The following is a 14,575-nucleotide window of genomic DNA, read 5'->3' as shown; positions in this document are numbered from 1 at the left end:
CATCAACTGTTAATGGTAAAGATTTTCCGTTTTTACCTTATTTTTTTCAGTGTTTTTGTGAATTGTACTGAATCCGGTTGTATGTTGTATGTTTTTTTTAAAGGTGACATACCACAGAAATCTGACCTTTTGCCCAGCCTCAGAGGAGACAAGAGAGCTGTGGATTTATTGATCTATTTACTGTATATTACGCTGTTGCCACACAGATCTAATAAAAACATCAGATTTCTTGTTTATCTTCACAGACATAAGCAACTCTTTTTGTAACTCGTGTGTTTTTAACATAAACTTGTGTGTATTTGACTGTTTAAGCGCAATAAGACATGAAAGAGAAGTTAGTTTAGTACTCACATGCTGTATGACAGCCACTTTCTGGGCGAGTGCTTTGAATGTGTGCGCCTAAAAAACCCAATACCAGAAGTTTAAACTAATATAGCTTTAAAAAGGCATGATTTCAGCGCGATAGACGTGATAATCAAAACCAAAAAGATGTTTTTTAGCAGAGTATCTGAGGTACGAGCTGTAAAGGCACAGCTCTATTCTGAAAAAGGGGGGCGGGGAGCAGCAGCTCATTTGCATTTAAAGAGCCATGCACGGAAACAGCGTGTTTCTGCATGTTCTTTTTTTTAAGATTTATTTTTGCCTTTATTCTGATAGGACAAATCAGTAATGACAGGAAGCGAAGTGGGAGAAACATAGGGGGTGGGATCAGGAAAGGCGCTCGAGTCGGGATTCGAACACGGGATGCCCAGAGCGCAACAGCGCTGCATGTCGGCACGCTACCTACAAGGCCATCGGTGTCGACATGCTGCATTTTCAAAATTATATAATAAATGATCTGTTGGGTATTTTGAGATGAAACTTCAAAGGCACATTCTGGGGACACCTGAGACTTATAATACATCTTGTATAAATGGGCATAATAGTCACGTTTAATTAATAATCATATTTGATTTACTATTCTTGTTACTATTACCAGTTTAGTATGCATGTGCTATAGAGGCCTCTGGCAAATGAAATCAATATATTCCATACATTTGCTTGTGTTTTATCCCAGTTTTAGTTTTTAAAGCAGTATTTGATTATGGGCTTTATTAGCTCCAGAAGAGAGTGTGTGCATTATGCATTATGATAAATAATTGGACAATAATGATAACCTTTTTAAAAATTAGCCAGTATTTTTGTCAAATGCACCAGTGGGCAAATTTAACAGGGTTAGAAACACGTTAACCTGGATAACTTATTCGGTTCACACTAATGATGTCTAAAATGCCCATGGGCTCAGCTCCTGATACTGTTACTGTTACTCAGAAAGCAAATATATAAGGGCAATGCAATAAAGCAGCTCTGCATTAAATATGATCTCAGTCTTACTCTAAGGAAGGAGTCGAGCGCTCCGTTCTCCATGAACTCCGTGACAATAAGCACCGGGCAACTCCTGGTGAGAACGCCTTCCAAGTGGATGACGTTGGGATGGTCAAACTGGCCCATGATGCTGGCCTCGCTAAGGAAGTCCCGCCTTTGGCGCTCTGTGTAGCCTGCCTTCAGCGTCTTGATGGCCACAGTTGTTTCCTTTCGGCCAGGCTGCTTGAGTCGGCCTCGACACACCTCCCCGAACTCTCCTGCATGAATGGAACAGAGGAAGAGGAGAGAGGGAGTGGGGTGGGGGGCGTGAGGGAGAGGGAGGATTATTGGTTTGAGCTCAGGATCAAAAAATCATTCGAGGGAAGAAATGATGTACTGCAGAAAAACCAAGGAAAGAGAGAAAAGAACGGATGGCAGCAGTTTAGAGTTTGAATAGGCAGGGGACGGATGGTGAGAGAGGGTGAGAGAGGAGTTTAGGGACAGGCTGTGGAGAGGGACGAGACAGGAATTTAAGGGTTGTGGGAGTTTTGGGTCTGGACTCTGGATGTGAAAGTTTGAAATGAGGTGGCGGGAATTGATTCAGATCGTAAAACATGGGAGTGACCAAACACAAGCACAGGGATAAATCAATAAGTATAAAAAAATAGGTAAAGGCAGCAAGCAGCATGCATAAGGTTAGTTAGAGAATAAACTCTCTACTTTATCCCCCATGAATATGGTTTATTATAAAAATAGCTATTGTTATAAATAAATGTCTTTAAATATTTCCTCCAGCGCAGTGGTTCTTAACTGGTAGGTTTCAGATCTGTTTGTACAGGCGTTATGAACAGAAGAGAAAACACTGAATGTAAATTATATAATGCAACTAATTATACAATCATCTATAGCTGTAAAATATTTTCCTACAAATGCATCTGGCGTATGGATAATATGAACATGATGTTTGTTCCAGTGCTTGTTTCATAAGTCTGGCTTGTATACTTTTGAGCAACTATCAGCAACAATGCATTAAATTTAACAAAAGTGACATTTATAATGTTACACAATTTTTTTCTAATAAATAGTTCTTTTAAACCTTCTAATAATTAAAAAAAATATGGAACAAAACACCAGTTTTCACAAAAATATTTAGCAGAACAACTGTTTTTAACATTGATAATAATAAGAAATGTTACTGGAACACCAAATCAGCATATTAGAATGATCTTTCAGAAATCATCTGACACTAAAGACTGCTAAAGAAAATCTAACTTTGTTATCACAGTGATAAATTCTATTTTAAAATATATTAAAAAGGGAAACAGTCATTTTAAATTGTGACAATATTTTACAATATTAATATTTTTAGTTCATTTTTGATCAAACAAATGCAGTGTTTTTTCAAACACATTAAATATTCAAGATTTTTAACAGTGGTTTATTATTTTTTATTATTGATAATTTATTTTATTATCTTTGCACTTCATGGTAATATTCATATATAGCAATGTTTGGCTTTAAAAATGTTCTCAATTTTGTGTGATAAATAATTTTGCAAAACCAGTTTAAAACCACTGCTCCAAGGCAATCTGGAAAAAATAGTTAAAGGATTGCACCAAAATTTAATATGTTATATGTTCATGTAAAATTAGATATCAGATGTTAGTGTATTTTTCATAATGACCATTAATCAGAAAGATCTGGTTTTAATATTGAGAAATGTGGTTTACCTGCTCCAATGACTTCCTCTATCTTCACACATGAGATGTCAATTTCTCGAGCAAACTCGTGAACGGCCTCGTTCGGGTCTTCATATGTAAAAGGGTCAATGTAAACTTTTACACCAGGAGACACTAAAACCAAAAGACAAAGAATGTTTTTTAGTTAATTCTTCTTACAATTTTACTTGAAATAGGATAGATACATTGTATTTTTTTTCTAAACGTTTCAAACCCAATGAGTCATTAACAATAAACATAAAAAGTAGGGACTTGCTATGGTTTTTCATCATTTATTAATTATACGGTAACTGTTTTTTAAACTACCAGAACCTTTATAATTGTAACAAATGTTTCATTGTGAAAGTACACTGTAAAAAGTTTTCACCAGATTCAACTTAAAAACCTAAGTTCAGCAGCTGCCTTAAAATTTTAAGTTAGATCAGCTTAAAACTACAAGTCATTTGAACTTATTACAATAAAAAATTGTTGATTTAACTCGTGAGTTGAAATGACTTAAGTTGATTTAACTTAAAATTGTAAGGCAGCTGCTATTTTTTTTTTAAACTGGTGAAAACTTTTTACAGTGTACATATGTGACCCTGGACCACAAAACAAGTCAAAGCTTTCTAATAATGTATGGTTTGTTAGCATAGGACAATATTTGGCCGAAATACAAATATTTAAAAAAAGTTGTCCAAATGACGTTCTTAGCAATGCATATTACTAATCAAAACTTAAGTTTTGATATATTTACAGTAGGACATTTACTAAATATCTTCATGGAACATGATCCTTACTTAATATCCTAATGATTTTTGGTATAAAAGAAAAATCGATCATTTTGACCCATACAATGTATCTTTGGCTTTTGTTAAAAATATACCCGTGCTACTTAAGACTGGTTTTGTGGTCCAGGGTGACATATATTGTTATTGTCCTGTTGCATACAGATATACACTACATTATATGGTATTTTTTTACAGTAAAAATACCCACTAAATCCCATTAAATCTAATATATTTTTTCACTATATATACTTACATTTAACAAATTTTTTAACAGTTTTTATTGTAGCATTTTTTTATTACTGTATTAAAATGATGAACTTTTTTACAGTGTAAAAGTGTAAACTGATCTTGATAATATAGGTTTCCTGCACATATGTTGGATCATGTGTGATCATACACTTTTTTTTTAATATGTTATATTATTGCATCATTTTCACAAGCTTTGCCTTGACAACAATAAATATGTATAGCAAGAAATACATATATTTTTGGCAAACATAATGCAGTTATACTCACCGTACTGCTGCAGTTTTTCAGTATACTCCAGCTCAGAGCCAGTACGCTGCCGCCTGTAACCAGATTATACACACACTGAGAGTCTGGCTTAAGACTGGATTTACACACTACAGGCACAAAAAAACTGTAACTGGGGCATTTTGTGAAAGAGAACATTTGAGTGCTTTAGGTATTTCATATGCTTCAATCATCAATTATGTCTCTCAAATTGCACGAAAAGCTAGTTTTGTCAATCTAAGCTTATGTACATGATTCACTTTCTAAATGCCTACGATGGAGGCAGTCTGAGCGTTATCACGTCATTCGCATAATTGCGATACGGTACATGCAGGATTCAAAGGCCAGGTCACCACAACAAGCAGGACGAAAGATCAACCGTCAAGACTGTCTTGTCGTCGCTTCAAACCAGAACTGCTCCATTACACGGTTCAAAAAAGCCAAAATGTAGGCTACACTCCAAAAACAGTAAGTCAATTAACACCAAATCACAGGTTGAGCCTTAAGCGGTGAACAAATAACCAGGCCCAGAACATACATGCTAATCTGTGCTCGGTTCATGCCTGTATCAAGTATCTGAAGACAGCGAACAGTGTATTTAAATCTCGGGCCTTCTCATTAAGATCTCTTTGTTTCGCTAACTCTGCATAAGTAGCGTGTTTGAAAGGGAACGGGAGCAAAGGGGCCTATTGGAATTCACCATCTGTGGGATTCCTTTTGTCTCTTGACCTGTGCTAACAATGACGCCTGCTGCTAATTAGCATCTCATCTCCAATTTAAATGTCAGAAGGAAAAGAATGACGCTTCAGCGCACACACACACAAAGAACACATTAGGATACTAGCGCAGAGGGCATGAATGAGAGAGAAGAAAGAGCTTGAAGCGGAGAGGAGGAGACGCTTTGGCACAACAAGGCGGTCACAGTCAAGAAGAATGTGTCAAATAGACACAGTGGCAGTCTGCCGTCTCTGGAGTGATTGGCAACGTCCCAGTCTGCGCTCGGATCTGGGCGAAGTGGCCTCAAATGAGCATCTTGTGAGAGTCTCATAAATATCCGAAGTCAGACGCACTTTGAAGTCTGTTTTGCAGTCCCTATCTGATCTCATTTTGCTGTTGGGCTATTGAGTTTGTTTGACACCGAGTACTAAGGCATTCAAATGATAAACAATACAAATAGCTCTCTGCTAAATCAACATCAAATCTAAATGGACCCTGTTTTCTTTTTTTGCTACAAGTTCCTGGTGTAAAGGCACGGTCACATTAGCGAAATTTCGGGGAAATTTTGCAAGCCAAAAAAGTCTGTTGTCTGTAGTGTAGCAATTGGCTTTTGGTTGGTAAGTCTTGTAAAGACTTGTGACCAACTTGAATATGTCTGGGGAAATCTGCATGGGGAAATCTTTCACTCTCAAGCAAAATTCCTGATCGCAAGGATTCATATTGGAACGAACCCTTTTCACAGAAGGTTCTCAGAAACACAAATTGTCATAATTGGGTAAACTTCCATAGTTGTAAATTGAAATGACAACAAATATCACTTGTGCATTCCCATTTGATCCAATTACAAAAAAAACAAAAAAACAGTAAAGCACAACAGTAAGGTTCTGGAAGTAAAAATCCCAATATTTCAACAGTAACTGGTAAACATTTAAAGATCTGTTGTGGGCTCAGAGGCTGTATATATTGATTATATATTTGTTGAAGCCATCTGTTTGCATAAATTCAACCTAAATATTTATAAAATAATCTTGTTTAATTGCATAATTCTTGAAAAACTACATTAAAATCAAATAAAAAGTTTGTAATGATGTGATTCACCTCGTTGGCTTGGTTCTTGGCTTACAGCTCTTTAAAGAAGAGTTTTTAAAAATCCCTGTGGGAAAGTCGATTGGAAAAAAAAAATTGGAACCAACACTGCTAAAAATGCACTCTTTAGCATTTCTATGGCTTTACAAAAGAGAGAGAGAGAGAGAGAGAGAGAGAGAGAGAGAGAGAGAGAGAGAGAGAGAGAGAGAGAGAGAGAGAGAGAGAGAGAGAGAGAGAGAGAGAAACATTGGTCAGATAAGAGCAAGATGTAAAATTTGCCATCACTCCCTTAGGTGCTATATTAGAAACACTTATGCAGCAGCATTAACTAGTTTTCTGTAATTTAATGCCAAGGTAATATGACACAAAGTATAGTGTTATTAATGTCATAATAATAATAAATAAAACAGTATATATGACTGCACCGAAATTTACAGTGCACAGCATAAATGAGTACACTACTTTTGAAACTTAACAAATTAAGCATTTACTCTTTACTTAGAAGACATGTTAGGGTTCTTTAGAGATATTCTAGCAAGTCTGCTTAATTGGTTACCAAAGAAGAATGTTCAAATTATCCAGGGAAATACAATTTTCTCATCAAAGTGATAAAACGTGTTGTAAAAATGACTACACCCTCCTGAATAAACCTAAATAGAACTAAATAAAAATTTCCGGTGTAACTATAAGGCAAGTTTTGATCAACAGGTAAGTATGCTGAACCAAAACTTTTAAAGATAAGTAATTTCTTGACAATTAAAAGTGTTATATAACCCACTGAATCATACTCAAGACACTGTTGCTGACAACAATGAAACCACTTCAGAGAGAACTGTCAGGAGATTTGTTTATTAGCATAAAAGAGGACAATGGTATTAGACGAATACCAAATTATTGTTTTAAGTGTGAAAATACAGCAAAAGTAACACAGGAATTCAAAAACTGAAATAATTAGGTCTTCACTTTAGCTTTCATTTAGTGATGAGTGAGTTTTTGCTAGAAATAGAGCAGGAGAAACAGTAAGAAAGTGTCTCAGAGCCGACAAAAGCTATGAAAAGAGTGACACTTTATCTCACATGGTTGTTTATCCACACCAGAACTACCTACTGTAGCCAAAGCACAATAAACTCAATTAGCTTTTTCCAAGGCCCATATTTACAAAATATAGACTTCTGTGAATCCATACACTGGTCTCATTAGACCAAGTCTTTCATTTTGGATCTAACAGCATCCAAAATGTTATGGTGTTGCTAGAGGAGGAGTACAGTGAGAGGTGTCTGGTTCCCACAGTGATGTTCAGTACTAGTAAAGCTCTTATATAGGGATTTACGAATGCTGAAGGTGTGAGGGAGTTGTGCTTTATCAACGCTGTCATGAATTCCCAAACCACTATGTGATGTAATACAGTAAATAAAAAAACTGAAATGGAAGATACTACCCTCTCCTCATTCCCTGCATTGTTGGGCCTTGTTATCAACATGACAATGAAGATATTTATTCTCCCAAGGTGAAAATCCTTCAGTGGACATGCATTTCACCCAATCTTAACACTCTTAAGCACCTGTGGGGGATTCTGTAGAAACGAGTGTTGCAAAACTCCTCATTAAAGACCAGGGCATTTAAGGAGGTCATCCTCCAGGAGATAAACAGGACAGATGTGAAAATTTGTCATGAGCTTGTACACTCAGTGCCAAGAAGGGTCAGAGCAGTTTGCTTAAGAGTTATGGAGGACCTATTAAGTAATAGAATATTACACTTTGTACTCATTTCTGCAATCCCTCATTTAAACAAAATTGGCTAAGTTACTTATTTTAAAGATATTAATGGCATATATTTCTCTGAATATTAAACACTTTATCTCACAGAGCCTGCAGAAGTGACATGCATGGTTGTTTATCCACACCAGAACTACCTACTGTAGCCAAAGCACAATAAGCTCATTTAGCTTTTTCCAAGGCCCATATATACCAAATATAGACTTCTGGGAATCCATACTCTGGTCTCATTAGACCAAGTCAGTCATTTCGGATCTAACAGCATTCGAAATGTTATAGTGTTGCTAGAGGAGGAGTACAGTGAGAATTGTCTGGTTCCCACAGTGCTAGTAAAGTGAATTTGTGAATTTTTGCTTCACTATACACCTTTCCCTACTTGTTTCCTGATTAAATACTCTGTTGCAGAAACAATTCACATTATAAAAATTAAAATAGATCAAATGTAATTGCAAAAACAATAACAGTCAATGCCCAAAACAACACTGTAAAGACAAAAGTTAAATAAATAAATCCATAAAAATCCAAAATATCGTATTTTGTGATCCTCAAAATAAATTAATTCATACAGTTTTGAACAACATAAGACTGGGTAAATGATAACAGAAGCATCTATTTAGGTCAAGTATGTGTTATAAATAATACTTACCTAAGGCAGACAACAGCGATGACCACCATGGCAAGGATGACCACAAAACCAGCCGAGGCAGAGCCCACAATGAGCGGCAACAGGTCCTGTACTGACCGCTCTGGGTCATCTGAGATGAATTGAAATGCATTTATAATACCAGTAATGCCAAAACATGTCAGGATATCAAGAGTATAGAGCTATTAAATGAATATGGATGCATCAGATCATATAGGCTTAAAAGAATCTGATGCGAAATGTTTCAATTTATATTAAAATCTTCGACTTAGATGCATGCAACATTTCTAGGGGCTTTTTTCTCAGGAGAAATATCTTTAGAGCAGGAGATTTAACTTCAGTGCCGTCTAGGATACACAATTCGTATATTACAGAGATCTCATTTGTGATTATTTTTTCCTATGGGTAGGTTTACATGGTTTGGCATAGAAAAATGCACTTGGCCACTCCATTAACCATTCTTGCAAAAGAAAGAAAATGCCTATGTTCTTACCATACAGACTTGTACTGAAGTCCACGGGGCTGCTATAGCGTCCGTAACCGGCTACGGTCCGGGCACGTACTTGCACGACGTACACCGTGCCAGCTTTTAAACCCTCCACTTTGGCAGAAGTGTGCTGTGCAGTGACGGTGTGCGAGAACGACTCTCCCTGAGAAACAGAAACACATACACATTGAAGGACCGAAACTAGACTCTTGAGTCATTGAATGCTCAGAGTGAATGTTTAGTTAACAGTTTTCACTGCAATTAGCGGATCAAAAGTATTTGAAAAGACAATCCTGAGCTAAAACTGTCATCCAAACACGCGGCCGCAAGTAAATCCTATAGACGAATTAAGCCCCGCTCTTTTTAGAATTAGCCATTGGGTTTTGACCAGTGGCCATCTGTTGTTCCATTGTACTCCACTTTAAGACGAGCCAGGGTTACTTTGAGCTCAAGCCAGTTAAACCCATGCTGGGTGCCTGGTGTAATGTCATCTGGCTCGGGTTCAAGAGTTCTTCAGTCAGGGGTGATTTAGATGCACAGCAGTTCCTCACCCTCTCCTGGTACTTGATCTCATAATCCAGGATCACGCCATTGGGCCGCTCTGGGGGCAGCCAGGAGAGGCTGAGAGTGCCAGCTGTGGCCCGCATTAAGTGGACGGTGGGGACCGCTGATGGAGCTGGAGGTGTTAAGAGATGGAGAGAGAAAAAGTAGAATAACTTTATTAGAATAACATCAGATTATTTAAGGCCGTGACTCTTTACTGGTGGGTCGGGACCCATAAAGTGTCTCCAGTCTGTTCTGATAGAACGGGCAGCTGGGAAATAAAATTCTAAATGCAAATACTAAAATAAAAACTTAAAACTGATGAGAAAACAGTTTGGATACCAATCTTAACAGGATTTTTCCTTAAGCAAATGAAATCAATTCTGCAAAATAAAAGAATAGTGTATTCTGATTACTGTGTGTAGTAAACTGAATAATTAAAAATCAAATATTTATTGATCATAATTTTTTATTATATTGTTTGAGGGTCAATGGCAATGACGATCTCTTTTTGATCTCTTCATGCAACAAACTGAACACCTCTGATGAAGTTTATATATATATATATATATATATATTTTTTTTTTTTTTTTTAATTTGATCATTATTATTATTTTTTTCAAATAATAAAATGTCAAAATATAAAGTAGTCTAACATGATTACAACTTTTGGCCACCAAATAATAGTTGATGAATCTTAGTTGATTATCTTATATTATAGCATTATATTTTTATGGCAAGGCCAGCTTTGTTCAGATGTGGTGTGACTCTTCAAAAAATCTTCCCAACTTAATGATATTTGTAGAGGAATAATTAATGATTTAAAAAACAAAAAAAAAACAAAAAAAACAAAAAAACAGTCAAAAGTTTTTGAACTCTAAGATTTTTAATGTTTTTAAAGAAGTCTCCTCTGCCCAGCAAGCCTGCATTTATTTGATCCAAATTAAAGCAAAAACAGAAAATTCTAAAATATTTTTAAAATAACTATTTTAATATATTTTAAAATGTAATATATTCCTGTGATTTCCATGCTGAATTTTTAGCATCATTACTGATTCTTCAGAAATCATTCTAATACTCTGATTTGCTGCTCAAAAACATCTATTATTATTACTATGTTGTTGAAATCAGCAAGTAGAATGTTTCAGGTTTTTTGATGAATAGAAAGTTCAGAAAAACATAATTTATCTGAAACAGAAATCTTCTGTAATATTATAAATGTCTTTATGATCCTTTTTGATCAATCTGAAGCATCCTCGCTAAATAAAAGTATTTAAAAAAAAAAAAAAAAAAAAATATATATATATATATATATATATATATATATATGTGTGTGCATTGAAAACATATTCACTGTATATGGAACATTTGTTTTTATTTGTTGCATTTTACCACATTATATTTTATCATTTATAATTACATATAAAAATGTTTTCAAAACCAAATGAATCCAAACCAAAAGATGTGCTACAATTTTAAAACATTTCTCATTTTCTTTACAAGGACACTGTTTTTTGCCATTGATCGTTGTGCCAATATTTTATAAAAAAAAAGCCACTTGAGGCTGTTTTACTGTGATTTTACCCATTTCAGGCAGTTTATACCCTCTCCTGTGGTTTAGCGGTTTATTAGACAATTGAAAATGAATTTCTCACCTGCTTGATTGGTGGTGATATTGACAGTGGCATATTGCGGGGTGGATGGGCTCTTAGGGGACACCCCGTTGACAGCCTGGATCTCAAAGCTGTAATGGGTGTGTGCCTGTAGATTCCTCACAGCCGCCTGTCTCTCGGCCAGACCCAGCCGACGCGGCGACACTTCTACGTTATCGTCACACCGTGCACAGGACCCGCCATCGTGCAGGCACTTCTTGCACACCACGTTGTACACCACATCACCTCTCCCGCCCAAATCCCGCGGCTCGGACCACTCCAGTGACACCGAAGTCTCGTTCACGCTGGAAATTACGCTTAATGGAGCCGAGGGAACAGCTGGGAAGACAACGGTAAGCGTTATACTCTTGGAACATGTATAATTTAACAGGCCAAACATGATGTCCTTGAGCAAAATATTTTCTCCACATATCCTACTATGTTTAGTCAGGAATGACTATTCGCCATTTCGTAGATTGTTACACAGTAATCCGAGACTGATTATAAAAAGTCAGGCTGTCATTGGTTAAATTATCTAATTATTCTTGCATATTTGTTTCAAAAACGTCTAATTTACAATGCACTCCATAGTTAAGTTGTCAGGGACAAATCTCTAACCGACAAATCTTGCTCGGTGAATCATGATGTAAACTAATTAAATCCAGAGGCTGGATTTTCAAAGCACAACTGCCTAAGGAACTGGAAGCTTTGGTTACAATTATTGAAAAGGAATACATATTTTTTCCTTTTATTGTGCATACCTCCAGCACAATTCAATTTTTTTTTAAATTCATAAATTACAAACAACATTCAGGCTTCCTGAAAACGTTTCAAAAGACCACCACTATATAAAAAAAAATGCTTTCGTACTAGGGGATTTTGCAACACATTGCATCAATGTGTGAATTCATGTGATATTTCCAATTAAATCCATGTGTCAAGATTCAACAGCGCTGAAGCTAACGGGTTATAATCACACGCTTTATGTGCTAGATGCTGAGAACCGACAGGCTTGCATTAGTGTTCATGACCTTTTTATCAACACGCTTTTCTGTGTCATTAGTCGCCACATCAAACGGGCCGAATGCACAGGACAGACCTTTTCAACGTATAATTAGCACAATGTGGGAGCTATGTTAATTTGACAAGTGCTGCTGATGATCATCACTTACTAGTGCAGGCCGCGTCAGGGGGGTCGCTGTCAGCGCGGTAGTAGCCGCTTTGACAAGGGCAAATGCTGGACGCCCTAGAGCTGGCCCGGCTGTTGGAAGGGCATGGCATACAAGAACCCTCGCCCTGTTTGGATTTGAAGGTCCCTGGGGTGCACGCTAAAGGGTGACAAAGAAGAAGGTGTGTTACAACATGTCATTTTCAAAAATTAACACAACAAAGTGAAATTCTGTACATAATAGTACTAATAGTACACAAAAAATGTTAACCTAACATGCTTGTAAATTAATTTATTTTTAGTCCAAAATATATTACTAAATTAGGGTGACCACGCGTCCTCTTTTCCATGGACGTGTCTTTTTTTGGACTTTCAAAAATGCATCCGGCCGGGATTCCTTAATTCCCCAAAATGTCCAGGATTCGGCTTTTGCTTTCTACAGTCGCCATTCATTGTGTGCATTTTTGTATTAAAGCCTTGCATAGGACTGTTTTCTTAATCCCTCTCCCGCAAACATTCTAAAATTGAATACAAATACAGAGCCGCTATCAATATGCGGAGTATTTAAATCGCTTTGGATGCAGCTCGGGTTGGATGTAGAGTTGCCAGATACGCATTTTTTCCCAACGGAATTAGACTGATTTTAAACTGTTACAGCGGGTTGATTTTCCACCGTGGGCTAAAAGCTTGAAATACTGCATAAATTCCATTTGTCTAAAATGCTTGTATGTATTGAAACATTTTGCATTCTACCTGTGATAAAACTATGGTACATATTACTTTTTTGAAGGTTGGCACTGTGCTAGAAAGCTTTTTAGCTGTGTTTATGATCAATCTGCATAACGGTGACTGTAAAATGGTATAGAAATTACATATTTACGTCCTATGTCCTCTTTTTTGAAAACTAAAATATGGTCACCCTAACTCAAAGGATTGGTTCACCAAAAAAAAAAAAAAAAAAAAAAAAAACGAAAAAAGAAAGTTCTGCCATTAATTACTCGGTGCCTTTTGTGTCCCCAGGAATGTTCATTATGTTATTGCCTTAGAATTTTCTTTGGCATGAATAACACCTTTTGAACTTTAAGCATATTTAACTTAAAAAAAAAAATGTACAGCATTTTAAACCACCAAATATCACCATTTCCCCCCCATTAAGAGGAATAGGTCATTCCCAGTATTTGGTTCCTTTTTTAAATATTATTATTATAAAGCCGAATAAATAAGCTTTCTATTGATGTATGATTTGCTAGGATAGGACAATATTTGGCCGAGATACGATACCGAGAAAACTATTTAAAAAACTGGAATCTGAGGGTACAAATAAAAAAAATCTAAATACTAAGAAAATCACCTTCACAGTTGTCTTAGCAATGCATAATACTAATCAAAAATTACGTTTTTATATATTTAAGATATAAAATATCTTCATGGAACATGATCTTTAATTAATATCCAATGTATTTTTGGCTATTGCCACAAATATACCTGTGCTACTTAAGTTTTGTGGTCCAGGGTCACATTTGGCAAATTTTAGGTATATAAATGTAAGGATCCATTTACTAAATGTGTCCACCCTGTTAGGTTTTCTGACTTGGAAGGGTGGATCAGCCATTACACTAAATCTGGGCAAAAAAATGCTAACACAGAAGGTCTGTCAAATAAAGAATTTAATGTTTTTTTTTTTTTTAAATGCTACTTTTACAATTAAGAACTTCTGTTTACTTCTGTTTCAGTTTACTGTTTCATATTCCTTTTAACAGGGTGAACATGTTGAAGTTGACCACATCAAATTGGAAAGATAAAAAAGTAAAAACAGACAATTAACAAAACAGAGGCTCACCTTCTCCAGTTGTTTTCCCTCTAATGAAATGATGTCCAGCCATTTGATACAATGTAATTTCCTTATTCCAACTTTCATTTAAAGGTCCAGTAGTTGAATATAACAATGGTGGATAATAGTAAATGTATATATATATATATATATATATATATATATATATATATATATATATATACACACATTAGATAAAACTATTACTGATATACCAAACCATGTGAAAAAATCTAAAAACAAATCACTCATATTAAGTGTTGAATTTATCATCAAAAAGGCAGACACAGGACTAATATTTTGTGAT

The 14,575-nt window shown here is 35.8% G+C and overlaps 1 protein-coding gene across 1 annotated transcript in view; it reads right to left on the bottom strand.

Annotated features, from left to right (window-relative positions):
* ephb3a (eph receptor B3a) overlaps positions 1-14,575 on the bottom strand; it is a 48,234-nt gene that overhangs the window by 15,217 nt on the left and 18,442 nt on the right. The window contains exons 5-12 of the mRNA XM_073849909.1: positions 12,442-12,597; positions 11,273-11,608; positions 9,626-9,750; positions 9,081-9,237; positions 8,591-8,699; positions 4,370-4,422; positions 3,075-3,197; positions 1,375-1,622 (exon numbers count right to left, since the gene is read on the bottom strand). Of these exons, the coding sequence (XP_073706010.1) occupies positions 1,375-1,622; positions 3,075-3,197; positions 4,370-4,422; positions 8,591-8,699; positions 9,081-9,237; positions 9,626-9,750; positions 11,273-11,608; positions 12,442-12,597 (1,307 nt within the window). The remainder of the gene's footprint in view (positions 1-1,374; positions 1,623-3,074; positions 3,198-4,369; positions 4,423-8,590; positions 8,700-9,080; positions 9,238-9,625; positions 9,751-11,272; positions 11,609-12,441; positions 12,598-14,575) is intronic.

Source organism: Garra rufa, chromosome 10 (assembly GCF_049309525.1).
Source record: "Garra rufa chromosome 10, GarRuf1.0, whole genome shotgun sequence".
Classification (NCBI taxonomy): Eukaryota; Metazoa; Chordata; class Actinopteri; order Cypriniformes; family Cyprinidae; genus Garra; species Garra rufa.
This window is presented reverse-complemented; position numbering and strand designations above follow the sequence as displayed.